General features: G+C 41.7%; 1 protein-coding gene across 1 annotated transcript in view; it reads right to left on the bottom strand.

The window, feature by feature from the left end:
- Window positions 1-9390: 9390 nt before the first annotated feature.
- Window positions 9391-25000, bottom strand: part of KCNB1 (potassium voltage-gated channel subfamily B member 1) — a 135861-nt gene continuing 120251 nt past the window's right edge. Inside the window, exon 3 of the mRNA XM_063958887.1 lies at window positions 9391-14363. Coding sequence (XP_063814957.1) covers window positions 12318-14363 — 2046 coding nt within the window. The 3' untranslated portion in view covers window positions 9391-12317. The remainder of the gene's footprint in view (window positions 14364-25000) is intronic.

Genomic DNA, 25000 nt, shown 5'->3' with positions numbered 1-25000 from the left:
TATATTAGGGCAGATTTCCTATGGCTATCTCCTATATATTAGCCCACATCTCTATGGCTTGACTCCGCCCAGCGTTAGCAAAAGAGGCACAAAGTCACGGATCTGGGCTAATATATAGGAGATGGGGGGGGGGATGTATGTACAGCAGGTATATATATGTGTGTGTTGGGGGGGGTAGATGTGTGTACAGTAGATATATATATATATGTGTGTGTGTGGGGGGGGTAGATGTGTGTACAGCAGGTATATATATGTGAGTGGGGGGGGTAGATGTGTGTACAGCAGGTGTATATATATGTGTGTGTGGGGGGGGTAGATGTGTGTACAGCAGGTATATATATGTGTGTGGGTGTGTGTGTGTGTGTGTGTACAGCAGGTATATATATATGTGTGGGGGGGTAGGTGTGTGTACAGCAGGTATATATATATATATGTGTGTGTGTGTGTGTGTGTGTGTGTGGGGTGGGTGTGTGTACAGGTATATACTGTATGTGTGCTTGTCTCCGTCTTCCGGCGGCGGCTCCCTGCTCTCATCCTACCCGGGCGGCTCCGTCCTCCACTGCCGCCGCCTCACAGTGACTGGTCGAGCCTCTCGCAGCCGCGGCCCATTACCCGTCCTCCTCCTCCAGGCAATCACACAGTTGCCAGCTGACTGCCGCAACGACCCGCCGACCGGCTCTCCACTGCCGCCGCCTCACAGTGACTGGTCGAGCGTCTCGCAGCCGCGGCCGTTACCCGTCCTCCTCCTCCAGGCAATCACACAGTGGCCGGTTGTCTGCTTTTTCCTCCTATTCCTCCTATATCTTAGACCAAATCTGTGACTCCGCCCAGCATTGTGACTCCGCCCAGCGTTAGCAAATGAAGCACAAAGTCACAGATCTGGGCTAATATATAGGAGCTATATATGTATATATATGTATATATATATACACACTGCTCAAAAAAATAAAGGGAACACTTAAACAACACAATGTAACTCCAAGTCAATCACACTTCTGTGAAATCAAACTGTCCACTTAGGAAGCAACACTGATTGATAATCAATTTCACATGCTGTTGTGCAAATGGAAAAGACAACAGGTGGAAATTATAGGCAATTAGCAAGACACCCCCAATAAAGGAGTTGTTCTGCAGGTGGTGATCACAGACCACTTCTCAGCTCCTATGCTTTCTGGCTGATGTTTTGGTCACTTTTGAAAGCTGGCGGTGCTTTCACTCTAGTGGTAGCATGAGACAAAGTCTACAACCCACACAAGTGGCTCAGGTAGTGCAGCTCATCCAAGATGGCACATCAATGCGAGCTGTGGCAAGAAGGTTTGCTGTGTCTGTCAGCGTAGTGTCCAGAGCATGGAGGTGCTACCAGGAGACAGGCCAGTACATCAGGAAATGTGGAGGAGGCCGTAGGAGGGCAACAACCCAGCAGCAGGACTGCTACCTCCGCCTTTGTGCAAGGAGGAACAGGAAGAGCACTACCAGAGCCCTGCAAAATGACCTCCAGCAAGCCACAAATGTGCATGTGTCTACTGAGACGATCATAAACAGACTCCATGAGGGTGGTATGAGGGCCCGACGTCCACAGGTGTTGGTTGTGCTTACAGCCCAACACTGTGCAGGACGTTTGGCATTTGCCAGAGAACACCAAGATTGTCAAATTCGCCACTGGCGCCCTGTGCTCTTCACAGATGAAAGCAGGTTCTCACTGAGCACATGTGACAGACGTGACAGAGTCTGGAGACGCAAAGGAGAACGTTCTGCTGCCTGCAACATCCTCCAGCATGACCGGTTTGGCAGTGGATCAGTAATGATGTGGGGTGGCATTTCTTTGGGGTGCCGTACAGCCCTCCATGTGCTCGCCAGAGGTAGCCTGACTGCCATTAGGTACCGAGATGAGATCCTCAGACCCCTTGTGAGACCATATGCTGGTGCGGTTGGCCCTGGGTTCCTCCTAATGCAAGACAATGCTAGACCTCATGTGGCTGGAGTGTGTCAGCAGTTCCTGCAAGACGAAGGCATTGATGTTATGGACTGGCCCGCCCGTTCCCCAGACCTGAATCCAATTGAGCACATCTGGGACATCATGTCTCGCTCCATCCACCAACGCCACGTTGCACCACAGACTGTCCAGGAGTTGGCGGATGCTTTAGTCCAGGTCTGGGAGGAGATCCCTCAGGAGACCATTCGCCACCTCATCAGGAGCATGCCCAGGCATTGTAGGGAGGTCATACAGGCAAGTGGAGGCCACACACACTACTGAGCCTCATTTTGACTTGTTTTAAGGACATTACATCAAAGTTGGATCAGCCTGTAGTGTGTTTTTCCACTTTCATTTTGAGTGTGACTCCAAATCCAGACTTCCATGGGTTAATAAATTTGATTTCCATTGATAATTTTTGTGTGATTTTGTTGTCAGCACATTCAACTATGTAAAGAACAAAGTATTTAATAAGAATATTTCATTCATTCAGATCTAGGATGTGTTATTTTAGTGTTCCCTTTATTTTTTTGAGCAGTATATATATATATATGGAAAAGGTGTAGACCTAATTCTGCGCTACGTAAAAGCTCCAAACCTTATGACATACTCCCTGTTAGATAGAGTACAGAAAAGGAATAAAAAATACAAAATGTCAAAAGGGAGCTGGATGTGTTGTGTACATACAATATCTTTCCAGATTATGACCGCAAAGTGATAAAAACAATAGATTTTATTCACATATTCTCTATGCACATTATACTTTTAGTGAACATAGATTATCACATAAAAATCCAATGGTGAATATAATAAAAATGCAGATTACAATTTTGTTGAAGACATGATATAATCAGTATATTCCATCCAATAGTGTTTTATATAGGATGTCTGATGTTCTCACAAAAAACCATACCCGACGCGTTTCGTCCCCAAGGACTTCATCAGGGGTTCATGTCTATATAATAGATATGAATCAAGTAAGAATTTTTTTTTTTTTTTTCAATATACCATGGTGATCATAATCTGAAATGGTGTTCACTAAAAGTATAATGTGCATAGAGAATATGTGAATAAAATCTATTGTTTTTATCACTTTGCGGTCATAATCTGGAAAGATATTGTATGTACACAACACATCCAGCTCCCTTTTGACATTTTGTATTTTATATATATATATATATATATATATATATTTCTGTTATACATATAAGCACTGGGTTCTAATCTATTTCTATGTTTCTACTTGATGTGATAGAGTGTTTTTTGGTGTATACTCTTTCTAGAAACTAGCAGCATTTTTTAAGGCGCAAGGCTGCTCCTAAATTGTTTGTCATAATAGGCTTTTCTACTTGTCCATTACCTTTTATGTAAAGTAATTTTTCCTCAAATTTCCCCTTACTCTACCTCCCTCCAGTTTCAGTGCATGTCCTCATCTTCTAATACTTCTCTTCCTTTGAAGAAAGCTTACCTCTTGTACCTTGTTAAAACCCTTGATATATTTGTCTATCCTGTCACCCTTTCTCTTCTTTGCTCCAAACTATACAAATTGAGATCTTTAATCTTTCCTAGTAAGTTTTGTGGTGTAGGCCATGCACCATTTTAGTTGCCCTTCCTTGTACATTCTCTAATGTTTTAATAGCCTTCTGGAGATAAGACCTCAAGAACTGAACACAGTATTGTAGACTAGGCCATACCAATGACCTTTACAGTGGCATTATTCTTTCTTTCTTTCTGCTACTGATTCCGCTTCCTATGCAACGAAGCATCTGACTAGCCTTCCCCATTGCATTGTTACATTGCTTACCTTACCTTGAAATAGTAACACCTAGATCCCTTTCTTCCTTAATAGTTTGCATTTAAGTGCCATTAATACTATATTTAGCCTTTGAATTTTTGAGACCCAAGTGAATGATTTTGCATTTTTTTGGCATTACAATGTAGTTGCCATGCTCTTGGTCATTCCTCTAGTCTACCTAGATCATCAATCATTTGTTTCACCCATCCTGATGTGTCTACCCTGTTGCTTACCTTTGTGCCATCTGCAAAAAGGTATACTTTCCCTTCGATACCCTTTGCAATGTCATCAATAAAGATAGTAAAAAGCACTGGTCCAAGTACAGATACCTGGGGTACTCCACTAATAAGCTTTCTCTCCTGTGAATGCACTCCATTTACTGCAACTCTCAAGATTTCAAGTTTATTTAACAGTCTATGATGTAGGACATTGTCGAAAGCCTTACTAAAGTCAGGATAAGCTACATCTATCCCCTTGCCTTGATCTATTACTTTAGTCACCCAGTGAAAACAGTCAATAATATTTGTTTGACATGATCTTCCACCAATAAATCCATGCTGTTTGGGATAATCTAAGTTGCTAGATTTTAGATATTGTGCAACTTTCTTTTAAGAGTGTTTACATCAATTTCCCTACTACTGATGTAAGGCTCACTGCTCGGTAGTTACTTGCCTCTTCCCTGCTTCCACTTTTGTGCAGTGGAACTACATTCACTCTTTTCCAGTCCTTTAGAATGACTCCTGTACTTAGTGGTTGGTTGAATAATTCTGTTAATGGTGTTACCAGCACCCCTTTAAGTTCTTTTAGTATCCTAATATGTATTCTATCTGGCCTCATTGATTTATCCACTTTCAGTTTTGAGAGTTTTATTAGGACTTTCTCCTTTTTTAAAGTACTTGTATCTACCTAATTTTTATAAATATACTTGCAACTTACAGTAATTGTGGCACTTGTTTTTGTGTTGGATGAGTTGGTCTCAAGGCCTAATTCATGTTAATATGCAATGTTCGATTATCATGCATCTGGGCAATTATCGGCATACTGCACATGTGCTGTGATCGCAATGCGCATCTTGCTCACAATAAAGATTTTACGGAAAAGTGATTGGCAGGAAGTGACTGTTTGGAGGTGTAAAGAAAGTGTTTATGAGGATTGGTTGGTAAAACGTATGTATGTCATGGCCGTTTTCAGGACGTGTATCTGCTGTAGGCTACGAGCTCATATCTGAGTCGCTACTGCTGTGTCTAGCCTGCATAGCTTTAGACCAACTGGTAGTCCTCATGTTCCTCATTTTTGCCTACAGACTATAAATGTGTATGTAATTGCGAATGAGTGGCTGGCCAGCAGCTTCAATTGCTAATATTAGCAACTCTGTAGCCTTCAAAATTGCAATTACATTTGCATACAAACATGAATTAGGCCCTCTGTCTTTATTCAAAACTATACTGCATGACGGTCACTGAATCCCAGGTTTTCACCCACATTTACTGTACGTCCGATATTCTAATACATCTAATACATTCTAATACACATCTAATACATGTGTAAGTATTAAATCTAATATTGAATCATTACGAATGGACTCCCTCACCAATTGCTGGAAGGATGCTCCCTGGAAGGAATTCAGAATGTCTATACTTCTAGTGGAACTTGTAACAGACACCTCAGGTAGATTAAAGTCCACAACAAGTGAAGAGAAAAGGGACTGCACATACATAAAATCCTGGGACAAGTGTCCGCTGGATGTAATGCTTATGCAACCCAATCTTGCACTTTTCTTTGGAGTCCAAAAAATATCCTCAAGGATTTTACGTGGCATCAAACCCTGCAAAGGGTGGTATGTAAAAATGGAATAAACCATAAAGATAAAAATGGCAGAAATCTCTTCAGAACATGAGGGACTTATGTAATAGGGTCGGAGTTTGCCGGAGGAGCAGGATGCAGGCCGATCTCAGACGTTTTTTTAAAGCGCCAATCATTTATAATCATGGTATTGCCTTGTAAATTATTGGCGCTTTTAAAAAAAACGTCAGAGATCGGCCGGCATCCCGCAAACTTAGACCCTATTACATATGGCCCATATTCAGTAAAACAATGGCACATAAGGTGATAGCAGAAATGACTTCCTACTGGAGGACAACAGTTGACAAGCTTACTTCACACTGAATAAAACTCCTGATGGAACCTGAGTGAGGTTTCCTATTCACAGATGGTACTAGGTAGGTGTCCCTTTAGAAATTAAACAGCTACTCCTCCACTGATCCAATATACCTTCTTTTAAGTACCAGTGATACACATTCCATTTTACCTTTGCCATGCTGCATAATGCCATTCCGTACATGTCCCCCTAAGACTTCTAAGTTTCAACACCCACAACTTAAACATTTTTGGGGCTATGAATGGAAATTTGGGGTTCCCAGGGCACCCCACCTTATAAATGCTGGTTTGACATATCCTATAAGGAAACAAGGTGATACAAATAGCAGATAACAGATTTTCTGTTTAATAGAGTTTATCCTATTTAAAAAGATCTCTGAGTGGTAAAGGTCAACGTAACACTTTTTTCTGGTCAGTTTATGGAGATATGCACATGCACGACCTGGAATTTTAGTGCATAGACTCTGGAGGTAAATTTACTAAGGTGGGAGTTTTTTAGAACTGGTGATGTTGCCCATAGCAACCAATCAGATTCGACTTAACATATCTAGCTGCTTCTAGAAGATAACAGATAGAAACTGATTGGTTGCGATAGGCAATTTCACCAGTTCTAAAAAAAACTCCCACGTTAGTAAATTTTCCCCCAGTGTCTATGCACTAAAATTCCAGGTATTTATAAGAGTCCCAAAATGCAGTGTTATTTAATATTGTTAATACACAAACACATGCTTTCATACAGTGCCCGGACTGTCTATCTGGTACATCTGGCAAATGTTAGTATTGGCGATAGCCTGATTGGCTGGTCTGGCCTGAAAACCTAGCCAAACAGCACCGTCTCCTGGCACTCTGCTTGGCCGGCAAGTAGAGAGACGGGGCGCGCCATGAAACCATGTTTCACCCTATTTGCAGCATACAGCAATGACGTTTGCTCATTCTTATATGGTTTTGTTGGGAGACAAATGCTATCTGCAAATGCTACCTATTCTCCATACAGATATATGCTATGAGGTCTATTTTTCTTTGTTCTATTCAAAATTTAGGATTCTATTTACTAAAATACTGGATTATAGAAGTGGTTGCCCATAGCAACCAGATTCTACTTATCATATATCAAGCACCTTCTAGAAGATAATAGCTAGAATCTGATTGGTTGCTAGGGGCAACATCTCCACTTTCTATAAACCCACACTTTAGTAAATACAGTATACCCCTATGTCTCAGTTAGTAAACGTGTGGCATATTTACTCTATACTTTCTATGACTCTTGGTTCCTGCTCTTCTTATCTGTATCTATTACATGTTTTCAAACAGTACTTTATTTTTCGAATGTAATTGTTGTTCTGCTTATGGTCATCACCGTTTTAATAAGTCCTGGTATCGGAGGAGATTTGAGTTACCAATTTTCAGTCCAAAATGTTCATCAGGAATTGCAACTGTTAAAAATAATAATAATGAGTATCATTATTGATTTAATATTAATAATTAAACATTACAATACGGTTTCCATTCTCCACAGAGAAATTGTAAATAAAAAAAACATAGCAAGTCACTTCAAGGGAGACAGCTACAAACATGTATGACCAGTGGTAACACAAGTATGACAGATATTGCATATATTTATTTTAACAGTCCAGGAATCACATAAATTAACATAGAAAACAATGTCATAAGATCCTCTGTATCTCCTGGTTTCATTAGTTAAAATACTTTCCTTAATTTGTCTGATGGGGAGTAACAATATAAATCTTCACATTTCCAGCTGGTTCCCCCTGTAATGGTGGAAGTGGTGAGTCCATGTACATCTGTTTTGCCATATTTTGTAGGACCATAAATCCATGATGGGGCTCAAAAGGAAACTAAAAGTAAGTTTTATTCCAGGTTAGAGAAGACTAAAATTATTCTATTTATGTCAATAATAAAGGTAGAACATTATTGGTATACAAGCAACTCTGCTGGTGTGATCCGAAATACTTTGTGCAACATTACGTATAGTCCCATTCGTTGTATGTCTGCAGTATGTTGTAGTAAAGGGGGTAACAACATTTAACTCAGTGTAACTAAAGTTCTCTCGCCACCTATACACATTAGTGGTGGCCATTTTGTAAGCTAAACCAATTTTCATAACAAGTAGTGACATTGCTCAGACATCAGGCACACAAGATGGCTGTCTCCACTGTGCCTTTGACGGCTCTGCTGTAATGCCTGATTTTTTGTCACAGATGTGTTAATGAGGTACAGTGATTTTTGGACAAGCTTAACACATAAAAGCAGGTACAAATGGAGAGTTGCACCAATTCAATGTTGGTTTCTTTCCATACAGTCACAGTCGTGTCTTTTACGTGTATTGCAACCACAAACATCAAACAATATTCCAGCATCACCAGTCACAGTAACAGAAAAACACAACATTTCTCAGCGGCAACATAGTAACTCACATGATAGTATTCTTATACCATTCATGTATATATATATTCAAAATAAAATTTTAATGATTATGTAAAAAAATAAATATGTATTTGTTACCTCAGTTGTCTGAACTTCACCAACTGATATGTGGAGCACTTTTGCCCCAGAGAAAGAATAAAAATACAATGTATAAAATGAATGTACAATGACAATCTACCTGCACGCTCACATTCTTATGTGTCCATACACATTGTGTATAGAAATAGTTCTCTTTACTGCTTTGGTATTTGGTGTTGCATTTTGTGTGGGTTTTTTTCCAGATAAAATGTACTTTATGGCTTAACTGAAGACTCATATGGACGGTCACCTCAGACTAACCATCTGTCTTGGTGCTATTTACATTCATTTATTACATTTAAAACCTGAAAAGATAAAATGTATCTGCTGAAAATCTCCCCTCCCATCACTTCCTGTAGCAGAGATAGACAACCTATGGCTTTCCAACTGTTGTAGCACTACAAATTCCAGCATCTCCTGCCAACTACTCTGTGTTCCCAGCAGAATGGAGAACATCTTGTACCTAGCCTTCATATAAGCCAGGAGAATCGTATTGGTATTCAATGTTATAGGAATTTGTAGTTTTATAGCTTCTGTATGGCCAAACTCCTCCCTGCACTAGTTATAGGCTATGTTAAATGTTAGCATTTTTATTTTATTTAAGAGTACAGGGCAGAACTTTTAGATCTGTTCCTATAAACTAAGTAGCTTTTCTGGCCATATATTAAGAAGTCAGAGGTCTCAACCAGGAAGACCTTTGTAATAATAATAATAATAATAATAATAATAATAATAATAATAATAATAATATTATTATTATTATTATTTAATAATAATAATAATAATAATAATTATTATTATTATCATTATTGTATTAGTAGTAATACTACTACTACTACTACTACTAATAATAATAATAATAATAATAATTATTATTATTACTTTTTTATATTATTATTATTATTATTATTATTATTAATAATAATAATAATAAAAAACCTGTTTAAAGTAAGTTAAATCTAAGGAAAACCTAATAGATCTATAGGGTCAAAGATGGAAATGGGTTCCCGTAGACTGTAATTACCAATTAATTATTTAGCTGCACTTTAAAATAGGAAAAAAACTAAATGAGTTTGTGCGCGATGGTCACAAACCTTTTTTGTGTGTCAGTGCAAAGGCTCAAAGTGTAAACGTTTCCAGAAATGACAGCATTCATGGAGTCCAGGGAGACAAAACCCTTTCTCGGTAATGCATTGTTACAGAGTAAAAAAAAAACATAAATTGCAATTAGAGGCACAAATTAAGGTAGTACTTACTTTAAAGTGCTATACTTTTACAGTTCCTTATGCTTGCAAAGTGTGCAAAAATGTTAAGTGTTTTTTAAATGATAAAAATAAATATATATATACATTTCTCCTGCAGCTACAGATGTCATAGATAGAAAATGCTACAAAATAGCAATTGTTTGCATTTTGTTTTAATCATAGGTGTGCGCAGGGGGGGTGCCTGGTGCGCACAGGCACCCCCTAATGTCCGGCACCCCGATCTCACATGCCTGATGCAGTGAGCGCCGAGCAGGCTGATTACTGTTCCCTCTGCACTGCACCCTGTCAAGACTGTATTACTGACCTGACGCCTGGGGCGTCAAGGGTGCCACTGACACCGGCTTTCAAATTCACAGCTCCACCTCCATGTACAAAAACAGCGTTATGTGACGTGATTATGTCATGCTGCTCGCACGCCCACCCACCACATGCCCACCTCTCTCCTTCTATGTTATGCCAATGCCAGCCACTGATGAGGAGCAGCATGCAGCCAGCGTTCCTCTTAGGAAGACAAATTCAATACTGGCAGGCGGTCGGCAGCAGCATTGACACGTCACTCGTTTTTTCCAGCAGCAGCAGTACTAGTCTGCGACTGTCAGTGTCAGTGAGTGACTGACTTGTAGTAAGCTGCTGCAGCTTGCAGAGGAAAGAGAGGGGGGAGCCAGACCAGGCTGAGGAGGAGCAGTGTAATTGCAGTGAGTGCCATCAGGGGTGTTTGTTTGGTGCACACCACAACATCTGACAATGTATCTGCTTTATTAGGCTTGGTACAAAGGTGGATATTTTATATGCGTTGACCATCAATAGTTGGTGCTAGACACGGCCAAAAGGCGGTGCTAGACACACCCCTCCGACGGTGCACCCCCTAATAAAATGTGCTGCGCACGCCAGTGGTTTTAATAAATATACTCTAGACAATGCTAAGACCCAATGTATTATTTCTTTAGCACTAAAATATTGAATGCCCTGATCAACCATAGTAACAGCTTTCAAATAACTGTAATTAAAACAATGCACTGTACAATCATTTCATGTCACGTATTTGACACCCCAAGTCCATGACAACTGATGCAACTCACCTTGCCTGTGTTTTATAGGTACATGATTGGAGAAACACAGCACTATTGATTCCTCTAGAGGTATCCATTGGAACATTAGGAAAAAACACAGCACTTCATTGCCCCAGAGATACTGAATGGCATATTGGGAAAAACACAGCACTATATTCTCCAAGAAATATTGGTTAGTACATTGGAGAAACATATGACTTTATTCCCCAAGAGATATGGATTGGTACATTGGAGAAACACAGCGCTTTATTACTCCAGAGATATGGATTGGTACATTGGAGAAACACAGCGCTGTATTACTCCAGAGATATGAATTCGTACATTGTAGAAACAAAGCGCTTTATTATTCCAGAGATATGGATTAGTACATTGGAGAAACACAGCACTTTATTACTCCAGAGATATGGATTCGTGCATTGGAGAAACACAGCGCTTTATTACTCCAGAAATATGGATTAAAACATTGGAGAAACACAGCGCTCTATTCCCCCAGAGATATGGATTGGTACATTGGAGAAACACAGCACTTTATTACTTCAGAGATATGGATTGGTACATTGGAGAAACACAGCGCTTTATTCCCCCAGAAATATTGATTATTACATTGGAGAACAGCACTTTTTTACTCCAGAGATATGGATTTGTACATTGGAGAAACACTGTGCTTTATTCCTCCAGAGACAAGGTACATTTGGGGGAAACAGCACTATATTCCTCTAGAGGTATTGAGAAATACAATGGAGAAACACAGCACTTTATTCCCCCAGAGATATTGATTGGTTCATCGGGAGAAACACAGCACTTTATTCCCCCAGAGTTCAATTCATACATTGGGAAAAACACAGCACAATATCCCCCAGAGATATTGGTTAGTACATTGGAGAAACACAGCACTTTATTCCACCTGGTACTGTACTCTGGAAAAAACACAGCACTTTATGCCCTTAGAGATATCGATTGGTACATGGGGATAAACACAGCACTGTATTCCTCTAGACTCGGTATTGAGTGGTACATTGGAGAAACATGCACCTTGTTTGCCTAGAGTTATTGATTGGTGTATTGGAGAAACACAGCACTTTATTCCCCCAGAGATACAGTATGGTGTTGTGTGACCACAGTGAAGCTACACAGAGATGCTTTTATGTATTTTACTCAAGAAATATTTGAGAATTAATATTTGAGCATGTCATGTATTTCTCACCTTCACCGTAAAGGTAATGCAATGAAAGTATGTATACAATGAAATAAAAAGCGAGTTCATCTTAATTAGGGGCATTTTTGGTCACAATGGCTTTCAAGAGAGAAGTTCATTAAAGGAGATAAAATCATTGCAGAGTTTTCTATCTGAGTTGTCAGTGACATTTCTAGCATGGTTCAGGAAATCATCCTTCAGTCACTTTGAGAGGAGGCCTGTCCAGTGTTCCTCTCTATGCCCTCCCACTGACTAAGGGGAGAAGATGCTAGTTATCAATGCCATGCAGAAGCTCAGTGTGCACATATGAACATTCCATTCATCACAAAGTTTGAATGTGTCAGATTCTGGGCCCATGTGTGTTTGACTGTCCGCCCCCACCAGGTAGCACACGGACTTCTGGTGAAATATGGTTATCTATCTTGACAGGTTCCATGTTACCTCGACTACTTCCAGTAATCCCTTCTGTGGAGTAAATGCAGTTTTGTCCTCGGTACCGCGAGGAACTGGATAAAGCAGCACTCTCAAGGTGATTCTTTTCTGTTCTGTGAACAGTATCTCTCTGCTTTTGGTGACTACTGTATCTTATGTTATATTTTGGGCTCACAGTGCCCAGTAACTCTTTAGAGGGACAGGAATCCAAGCCATCGAGAAGCTGTCCCTCATCGTCTGTGTCAGCGTCTATATATTTATGTACATTAGCATCGTGAAAAGTGAAAGCTATTGCCATGTGTTTTTCAGGAGACTTTGAAGGTGTTCTAGCACTTGCTGTTGTATACAGTGACGTTTCAGGGCTGCGAACAGACTGCTCAGAAAAGCAAGAGCTGTCCAACTTAGAGTGACTCTGTCTATGCTCTGACTGGCTCAGCATATTTGGTGCTGGTACTATTGTCCTTGTATCACCTTCTAAAAAGTTGACTTTTAGGGATCTCAGCATTAGTGGGTTTTTAACTTTAACTAAACTTTTGGGACTGTCCAACATGTATGCAGAATGCCGACTCCTTTCAGCCCTTGGGCTAATTTCAGTGAAGCTCTCACCACTGACATCTAAGGAGAGTGGTCTGTCCCAATCAGAGGGTGTATCCTGCCCTGAACCTATATTTGTTTTATATGGCAGAACTGCCAACGGTCCATGTAAGAAACCACCATATTCTGGAAATTCAGTGGTACAGCTGATGAAACTGTCTATGCTGGACATGCTTCTCATGTCCACAATACCTGACTTGTGAGTGGTCAGCAATGGGATGGCTGGACATGGGATTGTTTCCATTTCCAGCTCTTCTGTCTCTTTGCCTGACTGACTGGATTCTTTCAAGTTGAGTGTTGGTTGTGATTGTGTTTTTGCCATTTTGTTGTACATATCTTCTAGTTGTTGAACATTAAGGTGCTGGGGACTTGAGCATGAGCGATTCTTCTCCGGAGACCCATGTTCTTTTGTGTCAAAAGACTTGTTGGAACTCGTCTCTGACAAGGTTCTCTTTGTCCATTTCCATTTGGTAGGAGATAAATGATTATCCTGTACTTTGTCTTTCTTTCCTGCCACCTCTTCAGTCTTTTCAACCACTACATCCATCAGTTCTATGCTACGAGCAAAGGCGTCTTTCATGTTCATGGAAACGATGCTACCATTTCGTTTTGCTCTTTCAAGAGCTTCTCTACGCTTGATGGCTTTTTCTTGTCTTTTTTGTTCCTTGTAGAATTCTGAGAAATTATTTACTATAATTGGAATTGGAAGAGCGATCACCAGCACCCCAGCAATACAGCACAAACCGCCAACAATCTTACCCAGAAGAGTTTTAGGGTAGATGTCTCCATACCCAACTGTGGTCATTGTGATGGTTGCCCACCAGAAAGATGCTGGGATACTTTTGAACTTTGTATCGTCCTCATCCTTTTCTGCAAAGAAAACCAAGCTTGAAAAAATCATGATACCCATTGCTAAAAACAAAATGAGCAGACCAAGTTCATTATAACTCCTTCGTAATGTGAAACCCAAAGACTGGAGGCCAGTTGAGTGCCTAGCAAGCTTTAGAATCCGTAGTATCCTCATGATCCGGAAAATCTGTACTACCCGTCTAACGTTTTGGAATTGAAGTACACTTTTGTTTGATTCTGTGAGGAATATTGTGACATAGTATGGGAGGATTGCTAACAGATCAATGACGTTAAGGGGTCCCTTGAAAAATTTCCATTTGTTAGGCGACGACAAGAATCTCAGGAGGTATTCCATTGTAAACCATGCAATACAGACGGCTTCCACATGTGCAAGCTGCGGGTTGTCTGTATTTTGCCCAAATTCATCAACACCTTGTAGCTCCGGAAGTGTGTTTAGTGACAAGGCAATTGTAGATAATACAATAAACAGGATAGAAATGATTGCCAAAATCTACAAAAAAAAAACAGAAACAGAAGCTTGTTAGTTATATACAAGTAATGAATGGACACACTACATTGTACAGGCATGTTCATCATATGTTTAGAAGCAAATATAATGGCTTAGCCTGCTTGTATGGGTTTCCTTACACTTTCACTGTAATAATTAATATGTTACAGAAAGCTCTTTGTATGGATGGGGGTAGTAATATTGAAGAATTTCTGGTAATTTGGTATAAAATTTGACTATGGGCCGGATTCAATTAGCCTTCAAGCTTCAATTAGCCTCAAAGTTACAATTAGCCTTGAAGCAGTGCCTGGGTCTTTTTAACTGCAGCCTGCTATAAACCTGCAGGCTGCACTTAACAGTAACCAGTAAGGCTTTCTGCCCTTATAGCGGCCACCGCTAATGCTTTAACCCATAGCTCCAGGCACTTATCCAGAAATCTATAGGTTAACACTGCTAGCTGTGGATTTACCACGCATGGAAAACAGCTTGTAATTCAATAGCTCTGGGCATAAAAGTGTGAGGCTACAAGCTCTTTTCCGTGCGGATTAAAGATCGAGCCCAATTGAATCCGGACCTATGTGTAAGGGCACATTGAGTGGGTGTATTATAAGTGGCCGGCAGCCGGGATCCCGGGGCCCAGCATACCGGCTTCGGGATCCTGACCGCCGACATACCGACAGCTGGGTGAGTGCTAATGAAAAAGGTAAACCAAAGTACAAACAGGAAGAATAAATTACAGATCTCTTAATATAACTTGTTTTTCTTTTATATGTGTGGATGTTATAAGCAGTTTCTTTTCAACGGCCTTCTTCTCCCTGTTGGGTGTATTTATCACTGTAATAGGGCGATTGAATTCTGTCACCTGCACTAATTAATGAGCACCCAAAGAAGCAATTCAATTGTAGCTCTGTTCGGATACAAATTCTGCGGATGGACACATTCCTGCCCGCAGCCTCCTGAGGTGGGCAAGCAGAAATTTACAAAAACTGTGGTTTGGATGCACTAATCGGGACTAAGTACAGGTGTATTTGGGCGTGACAAGAACAATAATTATTGAGCACCCAAAAACTAGTGAATTGCTCCATTGGGCGCCCATTAATTATCGCGGTGCGTAAAAAAAATTGGTAATACAGGTTGAGTATCCCATATCCAAATATTCCGAAATATGGAATATTCCGAAATACGGACTTTTTTGAGTGAGAGTGAGATAGCGAAACCTTTGTTTTCTGATGGCTCAGTGTACACAAACTTTGTTTAATACACAAAGTTATTAAAAATATTGTATTAAATGACCTTCAGGCTGTGTGTATAAGGTGTATATGAAACATAAATGAATTGTGTGAATGTAGACACACTTTGTTTAATGCACAAAGTTATAAAAAATATTGGCTAAAATTACCTTCAGGCTGTGTGTATAAGGTGTATATGTAACATAAATGCATTCTGTGCTTAGATTTAGGTCCCATCACCATGATATCTCATTATGGTATGCAATTATTCCAAAATACGGAAATATCCCATATCCAAAATACCTCTGGTCCCAAGCATTTTGGATAAGGGAGACTCAACCTGTAATGGACATTTTAAATCCAGCCAACACTAATAGAGGTCTCCTCTCTATGCAGTTTGTTGTATAAATGTATGAGGTGATGATGTTTCAGTGGTAGTTATTGTTTAGTAAGCCATGGCGAGGACTTTCCTCTTAAAGCTTCTGTCATAATATATGTAGATCTATAGCTAGCAATTGTCCACTGGAGAAACATTTTTTGAAAGTTTTTTTTTCTAGTTAAAAAGGCATTTGTCCTGTAGCATACTTGCTTAATTACATAGGTGTGTTAGTTTAAGAGCATTACATAGAGCAGAAAGAATTATACAAATATGGTGATGGGCGGCGGAGGTTAATGGGTGCTGACAGGATGAACAAATGTGTTAAAGGATGCTGTAAGGGTAACTTGATGGATTCTTAGAGAGGAAAGCGTTAATGAGGGCAGAGTGTATGAATTAATGGTTTCTTCAGGGGAATGGGTTAACAGATGCTAGTGGGGAATGGATAAATGGGTTCCTGGAGAGGGACATTAATGGGTGCTGATAGTATGGTTAATGGTGTTATGGTTATGGTATTAATGGGTTCTGAGATGTTAAATTGATTACTGGATTCTTGGAGCGGAATGGGTGTTGGATAAGGGAAGCTAGTGAATGCTGAGTGGAGGTTGAATTGGTAGGGTATGTATTGGGATGCCAGGGTTCAGGACACCCGGCGGTCAGCATGCCAACGGTGGACAAGCGTAGCAAGCCCCTTGCGGGCTCGCTGTACATGCCACGGGTTCTATTCCCTGTCTATGGGTGTCGTGGATACACCACGAGTGGGAATAGTCCCTGCTGGTCGGCATGCCGTCTGTCAGGATTGTGAGGGGGTGGGACGTAGGGGAAAGTAATGTGACCAGCAGTCTCCTGACCGCTGGTCACATAACTATATCCCAATTTGGTATACGGTGTTATTTTTCAAAACACGGCCTGTAAATTGACAGGTTGGAGATGGTTGGTTAGTACTTTATCTCCCTCTACTTTAGTTCTCTCCAAGCCTTGATAGATTTTCCCAATATGAGATCTTGTTTAAGATAATAGGTATGACTAACACAAAGAAGACTATAGTGCAAGCAGTACATCCTCAGTTAATCACTGAACTAAACTTCTTACTATAATCATGTTACATTCCCATATCCTCTACAGTATTGAGTAAAGCAGTCTCTAGCCAAGTAGAGTACGAAACACGCAACCATTGTACATAAACCCATCATTTCATTATAACAAACATCTGCTCTGCTGATACATGTGAATGATTCCACTAATGGCAATCACTACTCCCATTCTTACGCGTTTCTACCCCTGCCTGGGGTCTTTCTCAAGGTTTGCAAACCTTGAGAAAGACCCCAGGCAGGGGTAGAAACGCGTAGGTTGTTTCCTGAACAAGCCCGGGGACGGACGGAAGGACCAGTCTTTCAACAAGATCTGATTCGCATGGTGGGATATCCGGTAACCCCACATCACATCTTTCATGCGCTTTTTGAACTGTCTAAACCACAGTTCAGAACTATCTGGTAATTAGCCCGTCCTCACATGTATGCTTGAAGGGATTGTGCAATATATTGGACATTTTATCAATTTTATTGGATGTACTTGTGTGTGTTTTATGTTTACTATTAAAATAGTACTTCACTATATACACACATCTTTTTTTCATATGGTATCCAATCCTGACCAATGAAACTCCAGGGGATCATAAGAATCAGAAGGAACTAAGAACGCGCTAGTTAAGTCTCAGTTTCTATTTGTTTTGTTGTGCACTATATGGATGAGGGGTGAAGGAAAACCTCCTTAGAAACTTTGAGACTATACCAGCTGCTATATTTGCGCACGACGGTATCCTATTCATTTCTGTATTGTTATACTCCCATTCTTAGTTGTCGACGCAGAAGTCACATGATTAATAAGACATGGAAGAGCAGCAACATTATACAACTCTTCTCAAGGGATTGGGACCTTTGGAAGGTATACTATATCCTCTAGTGTCTTACATAACTGCTTTAGTTTGTTATATCATCTTTATACCCCCTAATACAGGCCTGGCCAACCTGTGGCTGTCTAGCTGTTGTGAAACTACACATCCCAGCATGCTCTGCCACAGTTTTAGCATTTCCTAATAGCAAAAGTGTAGAAGGGTATGCTGGGACTTGTACCTTCACAACAGCTGGAGAGCCACAGGTTGGCCAGGCCTGCCCTAATGTGTAATATTACTGCTATAACCTAGTAGAGTGTTTTCAAAACTGCTACAAGTGTTTTGTCCTGGAAGTTCCACTTAAAGTCCATGTTTGGCGATGCCCTGGGTAACTTGAGAAACTTGGGGAGAATAGTGTAGAGTGCCAGGAAATAACATGATGCCACGATACATGATGGTGTTACAATGTGGATTTGTCGCTTGTAATCTAAGGTACAGTCAAATCTCTCCGCATTAATTCATCTTGTACTACAGGCTCCAGCAGCACAGTTGGCTTTTCCAAGACCTTAATTAACTTTTTGCATACGCACGATAACCCTTAATCTGCTTTTCATGGTAAAACAGCCAGATGGTTGCTCCATTCCTTCAGTGAAGTCTAAAATCTGGAGACACCCATTCATTCATTCATTGAGAACTGCTGAGAAATCTGGATTGCTAAAATGTTCCTCAGGTTCATTAATTACAACGCAGATAGAGCACAGAGTATAAATAACCTTTGTGCATTTAGGGACAGAGTCGCATTCAAGATTGAATGTGGCTGCATTTAGTGACTTTTAGGAAGCCGCACATGCATTGCTGGTTGTACATGCGTCTCTGGTTGCGTATGCATTTTTGTACACTTAGTACATGCGACTATTTCAGCCATTTCTATGAAGCAGCTAAATGGGTGTTTCTGAAAGCAATAATGCAAATACAGGCAAAAGAAAATTGTTTCCTGGGTGTGTAGCCATGCGAAAAGTAGGCACCAAATTCACACGGATGTTCTGCACCTGGTATGGTGTAGACAGAAGTGCTGTTATTAATGATGGCTGTTCTCACGAGTCACGTACATTGGAACGGGGCTGTGCAACCACACACATATATCACATACAAGTCCAAATTGTGAAGTTCATGGTCTACAGATGTTCCTGGTAACTAGTAACAACAATTAAAGAAAAGAAACAGCAGATACAATTACAATAAGCACAGGGGCGTATTAAGAGAGGAGGGGACCCGTGTGCAGTCTCCTGTCTAGCCAGCGGTGCATTAGTTAGTAGACTCTGGTGCTGTGCCAGTGTACTGCGTATATGCATGTCTCTGGGGAAATGCGGTGACCACGTTTGTAATGATTTTTCTACTGCGCATGAGCAAAATGCCAGAAATATGGCCATTGTGCCATTTTCCCAGTGATTCGTGCAGTACTGCCGACACCAGACAAGTTAAGTATTGAAGAAATTGGTGCAGGATATGCAGTGTGGGCTCCCCTGTGCTCCGCACATCATGCACCCATTATACAGTACATATAGCACCGAAGCAGTAACTGCGGAGCATTACCGGGAGGTCAGTTTTACTAATACAGCATAATACATATTACCAGTAATTTGTGACAAATTATAATAAATATTATGTTATAAAATGAGATAGCCAGTAACCCAGACGTTTGCTTCATGTTATCCTTAAACAGAAATACATTAGATTACATATAGTTTCCAGGAACACTTTGCAGATGAGGAGGTAATTCTCAGCACATACTGTACTGTTGCACGTAAAATTTATCAGACAAGGTTACTGTATTGAATTATAAAATAGCTTTATTTTTAGATTTTAAATATTCCTCTTCAAGAAATAGCAAGGCAGAAAGCCCAACTTTTTTATATTGCAATTTAAGTACCTTTCTAAGCACAAATCATTGGGTGTAATTCAGCATGGATCATAGATGTGCAAAAAAAGGCATATCTGCGACCAAATTCTTTGACAAGTGGGGGGACGTCCAGCACAGGGCAAGTCCGCCCCGCATGCCAGATCCAGCAACCCCTACCCCACAGACATGCGAAAGCTTAACATGAAAGCGAGGCTTTCACATGTTTCGAGTAGCTCTCTGCCTACCAGCTGCCGTGACCTGCCCTAGCAACGGTCTGGACACGCCTCTGTTGTCCGGACTGCGCCCCTTAAACAGAAGAGCGTCGATGTCCACAAAAAGCGGCGTTTATGCCCCTTTCCCGCCCCCCTCCAGGTCTTAAACTGCGTTTTGAAGAGAATGTAGTTTAGGACCTTGCATATCCGTGTACCGGCGTACGCCAATGCGCAAATATGCAAAAATTGTTCATAACATCATGACATCACATATTTAGGGGTTGAGGCCAGCACAGTGTCTCCCTGTTATGGTGCTATTACATGGTATAGGGTGTGGTGAACACCTGATATAGAAGGTAGAAGAGAAGAGCCCCCTGCGAGTGCTGATGGTACGCTCTTCTGAAACGGGGGAGCAGCTTTGAAGGATGGGGCATGGCAATCTTTAACATCACTTTTATATTGCTATGGGGGAGTGCCTATCATCCTGGGCTGCCCCCGGAGTCTCGTGTCTGCACTGACTGCTCCTTCTTAGTGACAGGAGCTGAGTGCGGCAGGATAATGTCACACTGCAGCATCCGGCTCCTATCACTGTGGAGAAGTCAGCATTTTGGTATCACCCCCTGGAAGGGTGAACCAGACTTACCGATATTCTGGCTGCTCTCTGCGGGAGAGAGCAGGCAGGTCGGCTCAGCGGGCGGGCAGGGGAGGCTGTGCTGTAAAGGAGGGGGTGGCCGGAGGCGGGGCAGGGGCGGAGCAAGGGCAGGGTGGGGGCGGAGCAAGGGTGGGGTCACAGTGACACCTCAATTAAGCCACGCCCCCACTCTGTAATGCCGCTATCACCGGCATTACACTGCAGGGGGCGTGGCTATGATGACGCGATTCAGCAAGAATCGCGTCATCGACTGCCCGGACCGCCCACTTTACACACTAAGTGGGCGGACGGGCAGGGGGGACCCCGCAAATCGGGAGACTTGCCTGCTCTTCCGGGGGGCCGGGAGGGTCACCCGATTTTCGGGAGCCTCCCGGCCATTCCGGGAGAGTAGGCAAGTATGGGGTAAACCCCTGTGCAGTCCGCACCCCCCCTTGTGATGCCTCTAATTGTTAGGCAGCAGAATTGTCAGCCTCCATTATTAAATGATAAAGCAGTTATTGGCAGTTGGTATTTCTGTGAAGATACATGCAGAGCCATAATTAGACATTTTAGTGCCCTGACCGCACCAATGTCCTCTTCTTAACAAAAAACTAAATTTGGTGGAGACACATGTCACACCATCTTATCTGCAGCTCTGTTAGGATATAATACAACATGTTTCATTTTGCTTAGCCTTTGAAATATTGTTTAACCATCCAGTACTAATTTTTTACTAGACATGCTTTAAAAAAATTTAGAGCTAACCATTGCCTGATTGAGTATAGACATTGAATATAGATGTCAACGTTATAAATAGTGAAATGTATGTAAAATAAGGGAGGGATTAATGTCTTGTTACACTAATGTGACAGTGTCTGCTGTATTTATTCTGTGGTTCTGGGGTATTTTACATTTTAAACGGAGCATGTGTAATGGAGTGATTAGTAGACACAGACAAACTGTCATTGCAGGCTCCATTGCATGCCCTCCAACATTTTACACAAAAAAATCGGTAAAACTATAGAAGTGGGTGTGGCCATGGACAAAGGGGGTGTGGTTACACCCCTTTTCCTATACTTTTAATGGAAGTTTGGAGAGCCAAAAATCGGTACAGACCAAAAAAAAAGGGTACTGTACCTGCTAAAAAGGTACAGTTGGAGGCAGGGTCGGACTGCCCCACAGGGGTACCAGGGAAACCACCAGTAGGCCCCACTGCCTGAGGGTCCACTCCTTCCTCTAAGGATCAGGTTCCAGACTGTGCACTTGTATTATACATGGTAGATATGTTGCATTACACTGCACTGAACTATTGTGTATTCCAAGCCTCTATGGAGGCTGACCACACCCCATTTGTAGGCTGGCCACACCCCTAAGTATGGGCCCCTATCACTGCATTCCCCCGGTGGGCCCTTCATGCCCCAGTCTGACACTGGTTGGAGGGTATGCCATTGTCTCAAGACTCAGAAGTAAGTACTATACTACCTTGCCCACCACAGAGCATTACAATGGCCACAATACAATACGGAAGGCATAACAGTAACCAACATACAATATGGAGTGCATATCAGTGACCACCATGCAATAAACATAACATCAAATAATACTGAGGATATCACAGTGACTGCCACATAACAGTACATTGGAGTGACAGCCATATAATGCAGGGAACATCACAGCGACTGTCATACATCAGAGTGATCACCACACAAGGCAAAGAGCATTACAGTGACCACCATAGAGTGCAAAGAGCATCCCAGTCACCGCCATATAATATACAGATTGTTAGTGACTGATATACAATAGAAAACAACTGCACATTGAATACCATATAATACAGAAAGCACTAGTGACTGACAAATAATAAAAAGAAAATCACAGGGACTGCCATATAATACAGAGCACTATATACTACAGGAGTATGGTTCATTAGGTCGAAAGTAAAAAGGTTGACAATATCTAGGTCGACCCCAAAAGGTTAACTTGCACAATGTCGACATGAGAAAAATGTCAACACATGAGGTCAACATGAGGTTTTGTTCGTTTTTGGGGTGTCAATTTATACCTTTTAGTACATCGACCCCCAATTAGTGCACCGTGTCCCCTCGTTTTGTTCGCCATGCTTTGGGCAAGGTTACCGTTCCCAAAGGTAGTACACATGGATGGTAAAGTATGAAAAAGTTATAAAAATGAAATAAATTGTGAAAAACTCATGTCGACCATATGCTGTGTTTACCACTGTCATGTCGACCTTTTGACCACATTAACCTAATGCAGCTCTGCCATATAATATATAGAAACAGTGCCTTCTATATAATACAGAGAGAAGAGCATCCTGGTCAAGCCCCCCCCCACACGCTTCCCCTCTGCGTGATTGTCCATTCTCAGTACAATATTACAGTTTATTATTCAATAATTATTTTGTCTGTAAAATATAGTATGTGTCCAGCACAAGATCTAGTTTAATCCCTCCTCTTTAAATATCTTATAATAAATCCTGTGCATTCTGGGTCTAATTCAGCATGCAACAATGCTGTGGCAGTGTTCGAATGCTGATGCCCTGTGAAGTGTGCGCACGCGCAGAAGCCTCACTGCACGCGAACACGACATCTCACATCTGCTAATGCCCTCTGCATGATTGACAGGCAAAGGCGTTCGTGGGGCAAGAGGGGGCGTCAACTCTGCATTTAAAGGGTGCCGCAACGGAGCTGGGGGGGGGGGACGTGGTATGAACAACGCAGGTGTACCTGGACCGTTTGCGGGATGAGCCGGGGTGACTCCGTGACATCACATGCTTCGCTGTGACCCAAAACGTGGCAACAGCCGCATGCCTACGCAGAGGGCTACCCTAAACATGCTAAATTAGGCCCTCTGGTGGTCATGTCGAGTTGATCGCTCGCTAGCAGTTTTTAGCAGTCGTGCAAACGTTAAGCCGCCGCCCTCTGGGCGTGTATCTTAGCTTAGCAGAAATGCGAACTAAAGGATCGCAGAGCGACTACAAAAAAATATTGTGCAGTTTCAGAGTAGCTCCAGACCTACTCAGCGCTTGCGATCACTTCAGACCATTCAGTTCTGGATTTGACGTCACAAACACGCCCTGCGTCCAGCCAGCCACGCCTGCGTTTTTCCTGGCACGCCTGCGTTTTTTCGAGCACTCCCTGAAAACGGTCGGTTGACACCCAGAAACGCCCCTTTCCTGTCAATCACTCTGCGGCTGCCATTGCGACTGAAAAGTTTCGCTAGACCTTGTGTAAAAAAACTTTGCCCGTTGTGAAAGTACGTTGTGCGTGCGCACTGCGCCGCATTCGCATGCGCAGAAGTGCCATTTTTTTGCATCATCGCTGCGCAGCGAACATTTTTAGCTAGCGATCAACTCGTGATGACCCCCTCTGTCTCTTAGTGCATAGTATGTAAATATAACCCACTTTGATGACCTTAATCTTAGTGGCTATACTATGTATATGTGTAATATAGGGTGCTATATAACTTTTTCTGGGATGCAACTGGTTTATCTATAATACAAGTAATTGAACTACCTAGACTCTGAAAGCCTTGGTGCTTAATTAGGCTTCACCGCTCTGTAAAGTTCATGTCACTGTTCAGCAGAGGACAGCTAAGGGTAAGTGTAATAGGATTGCAGTTACTATATAGAGCAGCGTAAGCCAGGAAGTGATCCAGAGCCGCTACAGAGAAACTCCTCTAGCAGACAAGTGACGTTTTCCACATTTCTTTTATGTACCCCACAGATTGTAAGCTCCTGGGGTGAGAAACCTGCAGTATTCCAGTGTATGCAGTGACAGAAACTCTGTCTAGTGAAGGTCATTTAATAACATTACCTGTATCTCATAGAAAAAGCAAGTGTCTGGTCTGTAGCTATCATTTTGTGCAAAGGCGGAGCTAACGATTGGGTTTGTTAAACCTGCACTTCTTTTACATGTGAGCATGTGGCCACCAAGTGCAATACAAAAGAGTTTATGCCCATATCTTGGTCCACCATGGCACTGTCCCAGAATAGAAATCTGCGCCTGTCTATGTGGATACATCTGTAAATGTGCAAAGTGAAAAAAGTGAAATGATACATCAATGTCCACACACTCCTACTACTATAGGTATCTTCATTAATTACAATCAGGGCCGTTTCTAGACAATTTGGCTCCCAGTGCGAGATTTCAAAATGCGCCCCCCCCCCCCCCATTGCTCTATAAAAAAAAAAAAAAAAAAAAAGTGTGCCCCCCCATATAGCCATAAAAAGAAAAAGCATGCGCGCGCCGTAGGCGCGCGCGCTCCCGACAAGGGTGTGTGGCCTGATTAAAATGGGCGTGGTCTCATTAAAGTGGGCATGGCCTCATCTGATATCATCACACCCACCACAGTACGGAAAAAATAAAAATGTCCCCTTTTTAC

The sequence above is a fragment of the Pseudophryne corroboree genome, chromosome 3, assembly GCF_028390025.1.
Source record: "Pseudophryne corroboree isolate aPseCor3 chromosome 3, aPseCor3.hap2, whole genome shotgun sequence".
NCBI classification, from domain to species: domain Eukaryota; kingdom Metazoa; phylum Chordata; class Amphibia; order Anura; family Myobatrachidae; genus Pseudophryne; species Pseudophryne corroboree.
The sequence above is the reverse complement of the archived record's forward strand: the minus strand, read 5'-3'. Positions and strand labels throughout refer to the sequence as shown.